This window comes from Cyanistes caeruleus, chromosome 6, assembly GCF_971803275.1.
Source record: "Cyanistes caeruleus chromosome 6, bCyaCae1.hap1.1, whole genome shotgun sequence".
Classification (NCBI taxonomy): domain Eukaryota; kingdom Metazoa; phylum Chordata; class Aves; order Passeriformes; family Paridae; genus Cyanistes; species Cyanistes caeruleus.
Genome location: NC_141706.1, coordinates 2,362,076 through 2,378,881, shown reverse-complemented (window position 1 = coordinate 2,378,881; position 16,806 = coordinate 2,362,076). Strand labels below are relative to the sequence as shown.

The 16,806-nt window shown below is 41.0% G+C and overlaps 1 protein-coding gene across 1 annotated transcript in view; it reads left to right on the top strand.

The window, feature by feature from the left end:
• KIAA1549L (KIAA1549 like) overlaps positions 1-16,806 on the top strand; it is a 122,683-nt gene that overhangs the window by 85,614 nt on the left and 20,263 nt on the right. The window contains exons 14-16 of the mRNA XM_086893240.1: positions 7,714-7,892; positions 9,478-9,695; positions 14,821-14,950. Of these exons, the coding sequence (XP_086749366.1) occupies positions 7,714-7,892; positions 9,478-9,695; positions 14,821-14,950 (527 nt within the window). The remainder of the gene's footprint in view (positions 1-7,713; positions 7,893-9,477; positions 9,696-14,820; positions 14,951-16,806) is intronic.

Sequence of the window (16,806 nt, the reverse complement as noted above, 5' to 3'; positions counted from 1 at the left end):
TGGATGTTTCTTACAAGACCTTGGTTGATGGGGGTGACCTTGTGACTCGAGATGGATCAGGAACATCTGATGAGAGAAGTACCTAATCCCCTTTTGTCCTCGCTTTTCTCCTTTCTGCTTATTTTTCCTGAGTTACAGCTTTGTTCCCATAGCTTTGTTTTCCTTATGAATAGAAAACTGGCTAACAGGTTCTAGGTTTCAAAGGGGTTAATTATTTTTTCACTGTATGAAATGTAGCTCATTTTACAAGACAACACTTGTGTTTTCCACGGTTAAAAGCTGTAATTTATGATGGCTTTTTTTCTTTTTTTTTTTCTTTTTCTCCACCCAGGAAATCCAATATTCAAATCAGTTCCAAATGCTGTTTACATGGGTAGACAAAATAATTTAGTGAAGGTATTTTTTGTTTTGTTAGGTTTTACATCTTCATAGAAAATTGGTAATCTCAGTTTTGTTTGTTTTTTTAAAAGAATTAAGTAACACCTAACATCCTTCTGATCTGGGCTGTAGTGCATTTCTAGAACATACACAAGCTACTTAAATAAGTAAGCACTAATGTAGTAGAAGGAAATAGTGACCCTTTATTTTAAATCTTAATTTCATTAAAATTTAGGAGGAACCTGTGCATGACACACCTCATCTGGCAGAGCTTTCAGTTCTGGAGGAGCTCTCTTCACTTGACTACCATGCCACTAAAAAGGGTCACCTGGTCATCTGGCAGAGATATGAAAGGGAATGAATGCCTTGTTCCCATAAAGAGATGGGAAACTTTTAGCTGTAGGCATATCTTTTAATGTATGTTTAGGAGAGTTTCCTCAAACAACCTTTTCAGAACAGCTTCTGAGAAGGAGGATGTGGTCATGGCAGATGAAATGACCTCCTCATGTCAGAATTAATGGAGTTCAGAGCTGTGTGATCACGAATGTCTATTGAAATTGAAATTAAAAACCCAAACCTCAAGGCACCCATGACTTCTCATCCCAGAGCCTGTTCCCCCGTGCTGTGATTCTGAACACCGCTGTCACCTCTGGCAGCTTGTGCTTTCTGCAGGGTTTTTACCTTTACCCAGTGAGTTTAGCATCCACAGAAGCTGGTGCCTGCTTTTCCTTCCACTTTCAGAAGGAAGCTGCTTTTCTCCCCGTTGTTTGCCTGCTCCAGCTCCCAGCCTGGCCTCTGGCTCTGGTGCTCACGTCTGCAAAAGCAGCAGCAGATTTTCTTCTCTGAGAATCTTCAGCAGCATCTTCAAACTGGAATGAATCCCTCGATGGTCACATGCTGGATTTGGGGACTCCAAGTCAGAATGGCTCATTAGTTGCCATAGTTACAGACCAATTTTAGATTCTATTTCTTGCTGACATTTAGTTACAGGGAAGAGTGACAGCACTGGATGTTACCTCAGTACGTAAATTCTGTATGGCTTGTGTCAAAATTGACTGCACATGGAGTGTGTCAGGGCTGTGAGTGAACAATGTGAAAGCAGCACAGACTGACAGGCTTGGCTTCAGGAGTGATGCTTTGGAGGATCAGGAGCACTCTTCAGCTGAACATTATTTCTATAGAAAACACAAAATATCTACTTGAATAAAACAGTGATAGGTTTTTGTAAGAAAACAGAATGTTTTTTTCTCGAGGAACACTTATATTAATAGAAATTTTTCTTTCTAAAAGTTGATGAGTTCCACATTTATTTACTTTAGACACCTAAAAAATGAAAACATTTTTAAAAAAGTGTCCAGTTATGTGTGTTAGAGGACTGTAATATGGATGAATCAGCCAACAGAAGTACTGGAGGTTTCTGAGATGGGTTTGTAAGAGAATGTGGAAGAGAAGAACAGCATATTAGCAGTTCTGCCCATGATTTATCAGGCCAAACATCAGCCAGGGAGAAGCAAATGACTGAACCCACTCAGACCTGGATACCTAAACCAGCCCACAGTGCAACCTTTCCTTTCACCAGCTCCTCACTCAATGAAGCCAATGAAATTCATGTAGGTTTGTTTTCAACCTTTAGGTGCTTGAACTTCCAACCTTCCCATTAATGTCTTTGGGAGAGTGTCAGTGCTTGTTTCTTTTTCTAGAGAAACCTAAAGTTTTGATTTGCTATCAATTCCTATTGAAGCACATGACTCCCCAGCTTTTGGACTATGAAGTTGTGCAGCTGAGCTCAGGTTTATACTTAAACCTCATCCCCTCAGGTGGAGATGTACAAGCAGCACTTCCAAAAAGTCAAACTTTGTGTGAGAAACCTTCCACAGCTGGACCAATTTCTCATTTTCCAATCATTTGGACATTGTCTTTGAAAACAGATGTAACTTTTCAGAAGTCATTCAGTCAAGAGCCTCACTCCTTTTTAAAATACCAGTCTCTAAGGCTATACTTTCCTTCGTCCAGGCAAGAGTTGTCTACAGGAGCAAAGTAGCAGGGGAAAAAAAAACTTGTATTATTGGTTTAGCTAAAATCAAAGAGATTTTTGGATGTAACTCTGCCAAGCTATGATGCATTGCCTCCTTTACTCTACAGAAGCGTGGGCCACTAGTTTTCACTCTGTCTGATGTGGCAGCTCAGCATCAGAGCCTGTTTTTTTTGAATTTCTGAGCAGCTGTCTACAGTGACTCAAAAGAAAGTGAAATATGGCAACAGCAATGCTGTCTAGTGGCAGTGATGTGGCAGCTTGGACACAGAGTTAGCTGGGGGAGCTGGTGGATCCCACAAACATCCAGCACCCTTTTTTTTCTTCCTTTTTTTTGTGCTGGCTGAAGTACAAGTCAGAATGGAAAGAGCTGCTTCCAGAGGGTCATGGCCAACTGGGACAGATCTCTGGAGGTAAGGTCCAGTCAGAAAGGAGCCCTGGCAACTGCACTGGAGCACCTGTGCAGATTTGGAGTGAGATGATTCCCCTTCATGATGCCTTTGGAAGGCTAAGAAATCAGAGTGCTGGGGAGAATTTGTGGTGTAGAGAAGGGAGCCTACTCTTTTCATCATCCATTCCCTCATCCCGAAGCAGTATTTTCATTTGCCCCCAAAAGGGTGTTAATTAGGGATTTCATCTGGTTCTTCTCCTCCTCACCACAAACTCCTAGGCTTTTTGGAGTAATTTACTACATCTAACCACAGGAGGGTAAAAATCCCCAAGAATAAATAAAATCCACCTGTTTAGCTGAAATCCTGTGCATTTGCACCAGTTGCTCTTGAACCTCCCAGAAGCTTTACACATTGATTCCCTTTCCTCCCAAGATTTCAGCTTGTGTGACACAGACTCATTCTTCCCCTTACTGTTTCCATTTCTTCCATTGCCCTTTCTTTTTGCTGTTTATTTGCTTGAGAGCACTGTGACCCTGCTAACATCCTGCTGGTGACTGCAAACCCTTTTTTTTCTTCAGACTTACTCAATATTTCCTTTTATTTTTTTCTGACCCATTTTGATTGCTGTTCCCATGGCACGAAAATACTGCACACTGCCATGCTAAGGTGCCCATTGCAGCAGATTTCTGAGGGATCTGGGATCTCCAAGTGGTCACACAATTAAATACTTCTTCATTTGTGTTTGCCTTCCCCTCTGGATGACTTTTGCTGTGCCACTGATTGAGTCTGACAGGAGTTTTCATCCATGCAGTGGTGTAAAGAGCATGTAGATGTTCTTGCCATCAGAGCCAGTGGCAGTCTGGATGGCTGAGATTTTTCACTGATACGTCAGCACTGAAGAAGACAAATGTACAGTTTTATTGTGCAAACTGAGGACTATTTCTGCAAAGGTTTTTAAAGCTCCTGGGGCACCATTTCCTTAAAGAAGCTTGTTGTAGCCTCTCACGTCTTCCCTGTATTTTGTGTGCTCTTCGTCCTTGTCAGTTAAATAATTTCAATTAGTGAATGTACCACTTATTACAGCAGTGTCAGCCAAGAAAAGGGGCTGGGGGATTCACTGGAAACATTATGAAATATGTGGTCTCTTTTTAAAAGACTTTGATGTTTAGAAAGATGAGGCAGATGTGGTTGGAGAAGAAGACACAACCACAGAGAGAGATCCTTGCAGGAAACTCTCAGAGAAAGGGAACAAAACAAGCAGCTAAGGGACAAGTCCTCACCCTGTGTACACAGTTTCATTGGGAACTTGCAAATACCTTTGGAGATCTCAAATGAGCTGCTCAGGTGGCTCCTGCTTCAGGATCCCAGGCAAACCCAGGACTGCAGCACCTCAGGCACATCACCAAGCATTTAGCAGAATTTACAACCAAGGAAATACTGTCCAGGAGGAATCATGAGCTGCTCCCATTAGTTTAAACTGTCTGCTTCCAAAAATAAAATATTTGTGCTGTTTGGGAGAGGTTTAGCATTGCACTGCCTCAGAGCTGGGTGTAATTGAGAAGGAGTTTTTGTGTTTTCTGTTCCACTGCAGTATCTCACAGAGAGGTACTTCTGTCCTGGAAAGGTTCAGACACTAATGCTGGGAAACTTGTATTTTACTTATAGGCCTATAAACTCCTTCAGAAATTTATGGGGGTTTTTTATTGCTCAAAGCTCATGTTTGTTATCTTTCTGGACATAGTCATCTGACCAACTGAATGACTTGGAAGATATAGAAAAAAGACCATTTTTTTCTTTATATAGAGATTTTCTCTAAAATGAAAATTAGTTCTCCATTATTAAATCAGGCTCAGGAGTCAGGATTTCTGTTTGAAATACTGGTATCAGGGCTTTTTCCTAAGGAGACATTTTAGATAAGTGACATTGCTTGCTCTTTGTCAAACTACAGGTATATTCTGTAGGTATGGTTACAATGTTTGCCTGCCCTTCAAGCAAAATAAATCTTTAAAAATACTTCATTGAGTGATGTAAGAAAAGGCAGAGCATGGCCACTTGCTTGCAGGTGTTTCCCAACTTTTGGCCTTAGGTGTTTTTCTCTACAGATGTCATTCTTTTTCTGAGGGCTTCCAAAAACTTTCAAACAGTTGCTTCTGAGCAGGACAGCTAAAATCATTGTTTCAGGTGTTTGGCTGGAAGGTTACCTGATTCACAGTCAATTTAAATGTCCTTAATTTTATTTACTAATTTTAGGTACAAGTATTTCAGTCCTTTTTTTCTTCATTCCAACATATTTTGATGAGGGAGAGGGGAGGAAAGACAAAGTAAAATGAAAGAGAGAGGAGACAAGGAATCTTCCACGGCCCTCATTGAAATCTTTGGCTGACAAAAGTATCACTTTTTTTTATTTTATTTGAAACTCTAAATTATTAACTAGATTAAAAACAATACTTCACCTGTCTAATTGTCTTTTAACCACTGAGATCTGCAGTCCCACAGCAATTTCCATGGGACCAGCTGGTCACGAGTGGGCAGCACCACCTGCTGGCATTGCAGGCTGGAATAGTGCAGAGCTGCATGGAAATGGGAGGACAGCATCCCTGGGGCAGATCTTGTGTGGAGACAGAGCTTCAGGGATGCTCCTGCTCCTCAGGGACCCCACTGATCTTCACTGCACCTGGCACTCGACCCAAATAAATGACTGCTCTGGGTAGATCTTGGTGTGCTGCAGTCACAGAGAGATTAGGAGGAGAAATTTGATCTCGGTGGATTATGTGGCATGAGATATCTAGCAGGAGGTATTTCAGAGATAGGAAATTGCTGCTAAGTGATGAAGTTGAGTTTTTCCCCTTTCTGCAGCTCAAGTTCTGAGTCTCAGTCTGCACTCAGTGCAGGCAGGAGTAAGCACCTCGAAAGGAGTGCTGGAATGCATCTGTTGGAAAAGAGAAACATAAAACATCACTTTTAAACCATGTAATAAGCAAGGGTGATTATTGTGAGTGACTATAAAGAATGTGTGGGCAGTTTCCTGAAGTTTCCCATGCTGGCCAGTTGCTCACCCAGCTGAGATGCTGGGATGGGAGGACTGGCCCAGGGCAGGGATACACAGCAGAAGCAAACACTCCAGGACTTCTCCAGTGTTTCTCTGAGCTTCCTTTGGCTTGTTTTTCAAAATTCAGGGGTTGTTGTGGTTCATAAATGGTTGCTGTAAATTCTCTTGGGAGGAGATGGACAGGAGCAAATGATGAAATTCCCTTCCTTGCTAGGGTTCACTGGCAATGCCAGGTTATAGCAGTGTGCCAGTGGCTGCAGATCACAGCCTCTGCTCATCACCTACCAGTGAAAAACAGGCAGTGGGAAAATTTTAGATTATAAATGAACAAATGCTGAGGTAAGGTGGAATAAAATTCCAATTTCTAGTCCCTTTTGGCTGTCATTTCCATGCCAGTAGTGCTACAGTAGGCGCAGGAGTTGTGCTTACCTTTGAGAGGGCTGATACTGAAGGTGCTCTGTGGTGCTAGTGCTCCCCATCAGAATTAGCTGTCATCTGTGGTTTCTGATTCTTTTCACCCTTATTTTTTCTTCCTTTTAATTAATTAACACACATCTGAAGTGTTTGAGCATGGCCAGGAGGGACATTCAAGACCCACTAAAGGCTCTGTGGTGTTTGGGCAGTTCTGTGGAGCTGCAGGGACAATATTTAATGACACACTGGTTTAACCCATCTATTGCTCAAAAGCTCAAGTGGTGCTGACTCCAATCCCACTGAGCACAAACAGAGATAATGAACTTACTCAGTGGGTTCATGCTTTATGTTACTGCTGTCAAATACTGTCAAATATTTTCTTACCAAAATCATTGGCTGTCTAAACCGCTGAGTTTATACAAGTCCATTGTAATTTGTGCTGTGATTAAATATTAAACCAGAGTGTATTTTCAGAGGAAATAAATTTAGAGCAGGCCACTTTGTTCTTTAGCAGAGGATCTCTGCTCCTGTCAGTTAGGAGATGGAGCAAGCATTCTTCCCTCTAATAGCATAATTATTCAAAAGTGTTTGCAAGGATCTCTTTGTAGAATTTGTGCTCTACACAAATGGCTTTAGTGTCATTCTTTCATTTCAAATTGTGGGTAAGAGTTTTCAGATTCAACAGCTGACAAAGCGATGCAGGTTTGCAAAGAAAATTTGGAGGAGGAGGGGCCCAATTGCATGGGGAAGAATTATCCATTTATATAGAAATCTCAAACTAAAGATGCTTTGCCATGCCATTTAATTTTAAAGATTTAGAGAAGCCTTTTCTTAATTTCTTAAGAGATTTTAACAGTTTAACTTCACAGAGACCTGAGGTCTGCTTGCAAAGCAAACAATTAAGATTAGATACCATCAGTTTCTTAAGCATTTTTAACACACAGCAGAAAAAGCTTTTATTCTAATAAATGTCATTTTTAGCATTAATAAGTTTTGAAAAAGAAACCTACTTATTTTAGTAAAATTGCAGCGTTAGATGGAAAGAAAGCTGCACTCTTGGGTTTGATCAGGTGTAGCTGCTGATGCCTTGGCACGTGGGCACTTGTGTGTGTGTGTGTGTGTTTCCATGTGAATCCTAGGAAAACATCGACTTTTAACTTTCACTGTCATTTTCCTACAAATTCCCATGTCATTCTTCTCCTTTTCTCCATCTTATTAGCACAGATTGGAAATCAGCCTTCTCTGAGGAAGCCACAGGTAATCCTGTGAATACATAATGTTTGCTGTGATCTAATGGGATGTTTTTCCCCGTGTAAAGGTTTCCCAGGCCTGCACCTCGAGTGCACCGAGCACATCATTAATCCAAAACATGTGCTTGCTGAATTTCCCCCTGAGCATGCAGCAGAAATGTCTGTGTCTTTGTGCTGAGTGAGTTTGATGTGCTCTAGTGGCCGTGAGTGATGAAGAGGAAGGAGGGATTCTCTTTGATAACATCGCCAAGTCTGCCATCGACCCCTTCGACACCTCCTCGGGCTCGGTGCAGCTCATCGCCATCAAACCCGTGGCTCTCCCTGCTGTCCACGCTGCTTCAGAGAGGAGCCAGGACTCTGCCATCATCAATGGGGAGGTGAGGACTGCCTGATAAGTGTCTCCAGGTGTTACCTTGGCTGCAGCCACAAGTGGAACCATCTTAACCCTGTTAGAGTGGAGGGCTCCCAGGAGCTTCTCACCTTTATGCCCTATAAAGTTCCATTAGCACTGTGGGCTCAGAGATCTGAGAGTTTAAGATCTGCCCTTTCACAAGGCACCTGTGAATGCCTGCAGCCTTGGAAGAGGTGACTTTCTGTATTCCTACTCTCCCAGTGTCCCTCTCTCCTATTTATAAAAATGAGTCATGAAGGCAGAAAGCAGAAGATCTTTTCCTACCTGAATTCTGTGGCTGGGTATGAAAATACGTGTAGATCACCTGGGTGCCAAGCTGATCTTCCTACACAAATCTTGATCAGAGTGAGAAGGGGGACAGTGGGACCATGGCCTTGCTCTGCACTCCAGCCTGTGCACAGAGGGTGCAGCTGTTTCGAAGGAAAAAAGGGGGATGGCAAAATATCTGCTCCAGATGCTGGCCAATACTTTAACTGCAGTACTTATACTCATGTTTGATGTAGATTTAATCAAGACCAGTCCTTTTACAAAGGACTGAGGCTTTTATGAATCTGTTGAACATGATGGGAACAGGCCACAGAAATGCCTTGTTTACAAACTCACACTGTAAACAGTCATTTAAACAGTTAAACAGTTTAAAGGCAGCAGGCAGGGCTGCTGCCAGGGACACCATAAAAGACGGTGTCATCAGAGGTCCCATGTGGGCCTGGATTATTGCAGCCTGTTGTGCTCCATTTCATACTTGTACTTTAAGTCCTGATGTGCCATGTAGCTTCCCAACTCGGAGAAAGGCTTATTCAGCTCTCAGCATCTCTTTTCTGTAAGGCAGCAGGATGACACTGCTGGTGCTGCGTGCATCCTTACACACACACACACTTCCCAGAGTTCCACAAGACCGAGAATTCGACTCTGGAAGCACAAAGCTCAAGTAAATTCCTGATTTCCAAGGAAAACTTGCAGTTTGAAGCAGAAGGGAAGTTTTCTCAATATTTAGGAGAAACCATGGCACTAAGCTGTACCAGGAGAGACCAAACACCCCTTTAAGTTTCCTCTCTGACAGGAGCCCGTAAGAGGTCTGCAAGAAAGCGAATAAACAAAAGAAACATTTGATGGCATTTCACTGGAGTTCTTCCCCAGCCACCAGAGGGGGAAGGTTTTGAAGGTTTTAACTTATTCTTCACTTATTGAAGGTTTTGTGTAGTCAGGGGCAGTGTCTGTGTAGCCCAGCAGAGTTCCCACGGGTGAGCCGAAGCACGCGCGGCGTTGGGTCGCGGCAGCTGGCTGACACCACCCGTGTTTTTCCTCAGTGGGTGTCTCTGAGTCACTGTTGTAACGGTACACAGTTTTTTTTTTTTTAGGCTAAAATTATTTAACCATCTGCCAAGCCATAAAAATGCAGCGACTCTGTTCACTTGCAGTTCCTCGCCGCTTGCAGATGGCGCGGTGTGGTACGGAGGGATGACACACGCGGCGCATCAAACACGCGCTGACAAGATCCTTTGGAGGTAGCCAGCCCACCAGCAGCCCTGAAACATCTTCTTGCCTTTTAGGTGAACAAGGCTTTGAAGCAGAAGTCTGATATAGAGCACTACCGCAACAAGCTGCGCCTGAAAGCCAAGAGGAAAGGCTACTATGATTTCCCACAGGTTGATAATAGCAAGGCGCTGACAGACAGGAAAAGGATGTATGAGAAAAACCAGAAAGAGCTTGACCACATTTTGGATCCAGATGCAGATGTCTCATCTCCATTTGCTGAGCCTAAGAACAGGTGAGAGTTTCTGTTTGCAGTTCTTCATCTGGTAGGAGAGTTGATGTTTCGGGAGTCAGAGGGGACATTTTAATGAGCCAGGTGGTTGTTGTATGGTCACTGATCCCTTCTGCTTTGTGAAGAAAATTCATACAGCCCGTGGAAAGCATGTCCTCTGGTAAAGCTGCAGGGTGGTTAAAAATAAACAAATAGAAAGAAAAAAAAAATAAGGGGAGGGGCAAGTTCTTGTGAGTCATTCTCAAAGGTAAACAGAAAGTGATAGTAATGTTTCTGGTGATACTCAGAGCAGACTTTAGGCAGGAAGTTAGCATCTGAATTGGATCTTCTCCAAAATACAGTGGTGTTACTATTTTATCATTGTTTTAATCTGAATGTAACTATTGCAGTGGGCACGAGATAGCAGAGCCAGAGCTTTGGCCATGTAAGTCCTGCAGGTGGTGTCTGTAAGGGGGGGTGTGTGCCTGCTCCTGGTGATCTTCCTGTGCCTTTAACAGAGAAATTCATCATTTGCTCACCTGTCACGTGAAGCTGGCATGTTGTATAACAGTACCAATGTTTGATTAACACTTCACTGTCTCCTGAGGATGGCATTCAAAACCCCATTTTAGAAATGAGGGGGGAGTGCAGGTGCTGAGTGTGCCTGAGCTGCTGCCGTGGGCGGGTGCTCTGTTGCTGGTGCTCTCTGAAACACAAACTGGCACATTGGAAAGAGAAGATCACACCAGTCCTACCCCAAGAAAGGTACAGTGTGCAGATTCCTCTTCCTCAGAAGTTCTGGAGGTGTGAAGGAGGGTAAGAGAGTGTGTTTGGCATTACACCTTGCACAGGAGGGCTCTGGTTCTTACTGTAATCAGGGACTAGCATCAGCTGATCCATGAGAGAAGAAGGGATGCTGAAGCACCTTTCCTCTGGAAATGGCCCTCATGCCTGGAGATGCAATCTTGCATCCCATCTCCTGGAAAGCTGAGACTGAAGTTTTCCTGTGAGAGTAAACTGATTGCAATCAAAGTGCTGCTGGTGACACAGGCATTGCACACAGCGAGACTGCAGCAGTTACCCTCGGGGCACAGGGATGAAAAAGGCTGTAATGGGAATTACAAAAGCTCTGTTGGCTTGGGAAAGCTGAGATCAGATGTATTTCTGTAGGTCTAGAGCTCAGTGGCTGAGGGATGCTGCCCTGCAAGTGCTGTTTGCCAGGGCTGTACTGAAGAGAAGTTCTTGCTGGATTTCCTGGTGCAGTTTTCCAATTTATTGTGCGCTGAGAAGGTGAGAGGTGGAACCTGTCCTGACATGGGAGCCCTGCTCTGCACACTCTGCCCAGGAGGTACAGACAGAGCCCAGGGAATGCATTTAGCCCAGGGAGCTGGAAAGTTCCCTCAGTTTCACCTTGGTGTGGCTGTGACTGATTGAGCCATTCATTTGGAGGCTCATTATGTGTCACATGGCTCACAGGAGATGTTTATAACATTGAACTGAAGCTTTAACACAACCACACTTTGTGCTTTCTGTTAAATACACTGGTGTGTGTTTGCTCACGTGCCAGTGTGTGAGAAGACCCCACACATTTTTTCCAGGATGTTTCCCAGTGTGTTGTGTAAATCTGTCACAAAGTCTGTTTGAGACAGTGATCCCTGGCATGACAGAAACTGCTGGGAAGAAGGTAAACTCTTGTGGAGAAGGGATTCCAATGGGTAACTGCACCATAACAGGCTGGCTGCTGGATTTGTTAAACATATAAATACAAACTTATTAAATATATATTGTTAAATATATCACCTGCATCCCTACAGAAGGAGAGAGAACTGCTTCTGATGCACTTTCTGTGAAGACACAGAGCACAGAATGAACTTTACAGATGCTGCAGATGTTTACAAACAAACCAGTTCTGAATTCTGTGCTGAAATTTCCATGCTCAGACCTGGAACTGAATTTGATATGCTGCAGCACACATGACAATTATTGTCCTTATTTTCCTAACAAAAATAAGATGGCTAAAATGTTAACACTGCTGGAGGAAAACCTTGAAAAATACTACAAGGTAAAGTGGGGTTTGGTTATTGATAAACAAATCAATAAAATTGCATTTCTGTAATGAAATAAAATTGCTTTAAAAGAAATCTGGGTAAGCATATAATTGAAAAAAAACCCCAAACTTCTGTATTTTTCAGTTTTGAATCATTGTTACAAAAACTAAAACTTGAAAAATTGCAATTTTTTAAATGATATAATGAAAAACTAAGTCAAAGATTTCAAACTTTCTAGGAAAAAGGTCCATTCTACTCTTTTCTGTTCTGCATCTATTCCTCTAACTTCATTCACATTGTTACAACACTTCCAAAACATATCAGAAAATAGGGATGCAGTTGATTACTCAAGGTTACCTTTATATTTCAGATTAATTTTGAATTGTATTTAAAAGTGATTTACAAACATTGCTGCCAAATGATTTGATTTTTTTCCAGAACAAAGAGCTTTGTGCACTAGGTACCTTTCAGTCATCAGCACCATAATCCTCATATTTTAAAACATTCCAGATGTGTTCCCAGAAGGCCTTTCCTAACCCATTTGGATGCCAGTTGTTCCTTCTCATACCTCCTTTCTCATTAGTAAAACTCTCTTAAATGAGGCAATTGGCAATCTCAAGGTAATTTTTAAGAGCCTACTGATGATATGCACTATTCTTGGATTTTCTTTAATAGTTTGTAATCAGGTCAAGAATCTTCATGTTTTACAGAGCTGTATGTTTGAATCCCTTAGAAAATATACCACAATTGCCTCAACTAAGTGGACCTATTGTAAAACATATGAAATTTTAGAGACCTTTGATGTAAGAAGATGAAGACTGTCAGGTCTGATAACCCTGTTTTCTGGTAATATTAACAGTATAATCAGAGAAAGACTACATAGGAAGAAAGAGTTTATTCAGTATTATTTTTGTAGGGGAAACTTATTCCAAAAGCTCTGCTTGTCTTCTGCTTTGGCAGTACATTTGGGACTTTCAAACACGAGCATGGTGATTTGTGATCAAAGGTCACACAGAAGTTTTTGAAAGTTGCCTTAAAACAAAGTACGTGCCTGAGTAATTTATTTAATCAGAAGCCTGAAATGGATTTTTTTTCCCCCTTACCTTTTATCCTATCTGATCATGTAAATGTCCTACTTTCTGGATTTCTGCAAACCAGTTTCTGCTGCTCTAATCTGTCAAGGCAAAAAGTGCTGTTAACAAGATCTGGAATAACTGAAGAATTATTTATCAGTGAATTAATTTGGACTGCCTTGTCTGTTCATTTTGTTGATGGTTCTTGAGTTCCAAGTCATGAAGTGACTTGGAACTGTGACTTCAGACATAATAGTGCAACTTGTCTTACTTCACTGTGAGCACTGGCAGGTCCCCTGTGTAAAATAAGCAGCACACAGACATGTTAGATGACCTGATCTAATTTGAATATTCTGAATGGAGTAATTGCACAAGGCAGAAAAAAAAAATAGCTGGGCTAGGCAAAGATAACTTTGTATCAGGCTCTACCAGTGTAATTACTGTGTTAATAAATGAAGCTGGCATGCCATTATTTCATCTGTTACTGATCTACTTAAGGACCAGTGCTTCTCTGGAGTGTGCAGCCAAATGAGTAATGGCCAGATACAGTATGAGAACAACTCATAAACTCTGCTGGTGTAGAAGTAAATTAAATCCTTCTCAAAATGTAGCATAAAGTTCCTGTACCCCCTTTTTTCAAACCCTCCTGCAGACACGCATATGCTGTGCATTTAACAGAGGGATGCTGCATTTGTTTATTTATAATCAGCAACAGGGGCAGAAATGGTTTTGCTGGGTTAGGGTTAGGTAATTCATCGTCAACGAGAGATGATTGGGTATTTTGGATATTCAGCTTTATTCTGCCTTTCTCTGGCCTTTGCTGCCCCTTGGTTTGGAGCAGGCAGCAGTGGAAGCTCGATGCCCAGGGATGAGCAGCACTTTGTCCCAGTGGAGCAGCTGAATCTCAGGAAGCACAGCTCTCTGAGAAAGCTCTGGCCAGTTACCAAACTGCCTATTTAAAACCAGCATCTTGCAAGCAGTGTCCTCCCACTACTGTTTCCTCCTGTTCTCTTTGCTGGGGGTTTGTTTCAGTGGAGTGTTTTTCTGCTTCTCTCTCATTGCTCAGGATCAGCAACCAAAATCTCCACTCCCCATCTGTGTGTGTGGGAGATTTTGTTATATTTTTTTATTTTTATTTTTATTTTTATTTTTATTTTTATTTTATTTTTATTTTATTTTTATTTTATATTTTTATTTTTTATTTTTATATTTTATTTTTATTTTAATTTTTATTTATTTTAATTTTTTAATTTTTATTTCTATTTTTATTTCTATTTCTATTTTTATATTTTATTTTTATTTTTTATTTTAAAATTTTATTTTTATTTTTTATTTTTATATTTATTTTAATTTTATATTTATATTTATTTTCTATTTAATTTTATTTTATATTTTTATTTTTATTTTTTATTTTTAGATATATTTATATTTATATTTATATTTAATTTATATTTATATTTATATTTATATTTATATTTATATTTATATTTATATTTATATTTATATTTATATTTATATTTATATTTGTTTTTATTTTATTTTTCATTTTTATTTTTAGATTTTATTTATTTTTTATTTATTTTTATTTTCTATTTTTATTTTTATTTTTATTTCTATTTTTATTTTTATATTTAATTTTTATTTTTAATTTTTATTTTAATATTTTATTTTTATTTTCATTTTTATTTTTATTTTATTTCTTATTTTTATTTTTATAAATTTGAGTCATATCAACTGAAGTTAAAAGGGTCCTGATACTTTCTTGGGACATATTTCATCTGATAAGCTGCCACCTACAATGTCTGTGTCTTTTATGCAACTTTTATTTTCCTTAAACCATAAAAAACAATGAATCATCTCTTAATAAGTTTACTGTTTCCTAGCACTTGATATCTGTAGAAAGATTTTCCTGCAAAAAAGTGGCATTTTTATGAACATAATTTTAGAATAAAGGTGAGTATTGACAACTACTGCCTGTCATTAATTGCTTTTTTCACTTCCCCATTTTTCTCGTCTCATGTTTTGTAGGCAGCCACTGAAGAACTCGGTGTACAGGAGCAGGCAGTCCCTGAACAGTCCCAGCCCAGGGGAAACTGAGATGGATCTTCTGGTGACTCGAGAAAGGCCCAGACGTGGCATCAGGAACAGTGGATACGATGTAAGGTTATTGGCTTTGGGCAGTGAAATCTGCTCAGCAAGGTCTTAACTTGCCCTAAACCCAGGAACTATTGATAACAGATTGCCTTGAGATGTTCAGTGTTACAGGGGTTTATGTGCACTCAGCATCCTGAAAAAAGCTCAGACTCTTTCCTGTATCACTCTACATCATTTTACAGTCTGAAAGGCAAACAAAATGTTTGCCCAAACCCCATTATTTGCCAAAGTATTAAAGCTTGAATTTAGATAGCTCCTCTAAGTGTGTGGCTATTTGACAATGAGATTTCTTCACTGCAATTAAAATCCTCTGTTTGTTCTGAGGAACAGCTTGGAGCTGCTCTCTTGATTCAGAAGAATGAACAGAAATCCCAGCTCCTGGGATTTGCACCTAAATCCCAGTGTTTTGTGGGAATCCCCTGAGGACAGGCATTGTCCTCTTGCTCCCATCAGACCTGGGAGAGTTTTTTCAGGTAAATGTCAAACTCAGCCAGAGGTGATGCTGCTTTATGGTCCAGGGAGCTCATGCAGCCAGCACAAGGCAGGGGAGTTGTCTTGTGCAGCCTGAACAAACCCTGGGTGCAAGCTGATGCTGTGTGAACCCAGAAGGAGAATTAAAAACAGCTCCCAACACCAGGGCAAGGCTGAGTTTTTCAATCCCTTGTCATGTGTATGAACTACTGTAGCTCAGCCCTGAAAATCAGTCCCTAGAGAAGGTCTAAACCATTCTGGAAAACAAGGAATTTCACATGTGCCCATCCTCCAAACATTGTAGGTGAAAAAGCATTTTTTGGGGAGGGGGGGTTTCACTGTCAACCCTCTCTCTGCCAGGAATGTGTTTTTAGCAAGGTGAAAGTACCAAAGTTTGGGAGGATGTGTTCAGGAAAGTTTAAACCTTTCACAAAATTCTTCAGGGCTTGTTGCAGTTGTCAGATTTCTGAAATGATTCCCTGCATTTGGACACTTTCCATCAGACTGCAGGAGACATGCGGGGCCCTGTGAGTGGGCACACTGGGACACTGCTTTCTGAGGAATTAGGATGCCAATAATATGCTAATAAAAGCTAGTTTTTCACAGGGGATATTTCCCTGGAAATCAGTGTTGAAAACGTTCTGGGAGCAGGCATGGCAGCAGATTAAAAAATATATATTTCAATATATTGTGTATGCTATATATAAAGCATATTTTAAAGAAAATTTGTTAAAACCCTTGAAAGTAGATTAATGAGCTTAGGCAGATTCTGAAGTGTCCTCAGAGTAATTATAAACCCTGAGACGTGTGCACATCACAGAAAAAATTGCATTTGCCTTGCCTCTGGCTCTGCAGTCGAGCGACCTATCCCTGGCAGAGTGCTTTAGTGATAAGTTACATAAAATCCCTCTGCCCAATGCACTGCAGATTCACTGCAGTGCACCTCTAACAGCTCTGAGTGCATTTCCCATCCGAAAGCACAGAAATGCCACAGGGAAAATGGGACAGGATATTGAAATTTAGCTGCCAAGCCTGAGCCTGCAGCGTGGGCTGGTCCCTCGCTCCCGTTTGAGGCTCCTGGAGCTGTGTCTGACAGGATTCGTCTCCCAGGATACCCAGGGCTGGGCACTGATGGCTGCATCCATGGAATTCATGGATCTCACCAACTAAACACATCTGGAAATGTGACCTCTGAAAAAGGGCTGGTTTGAGTGCTGTGCCCTTTCTGTTTCACCTGCTACCTGTTTTTGACATCTGATTTATCACATTAACTATCCCACTCTTCCCAGACTGCTGCTAGCCTCTTCCTCCCAGCAGCAAGTCCTGCCAGAGAACAGGGAAATTTGCATTTTATAAGCAGTGCCAAATAATTCAGTGTATGAATCAAAT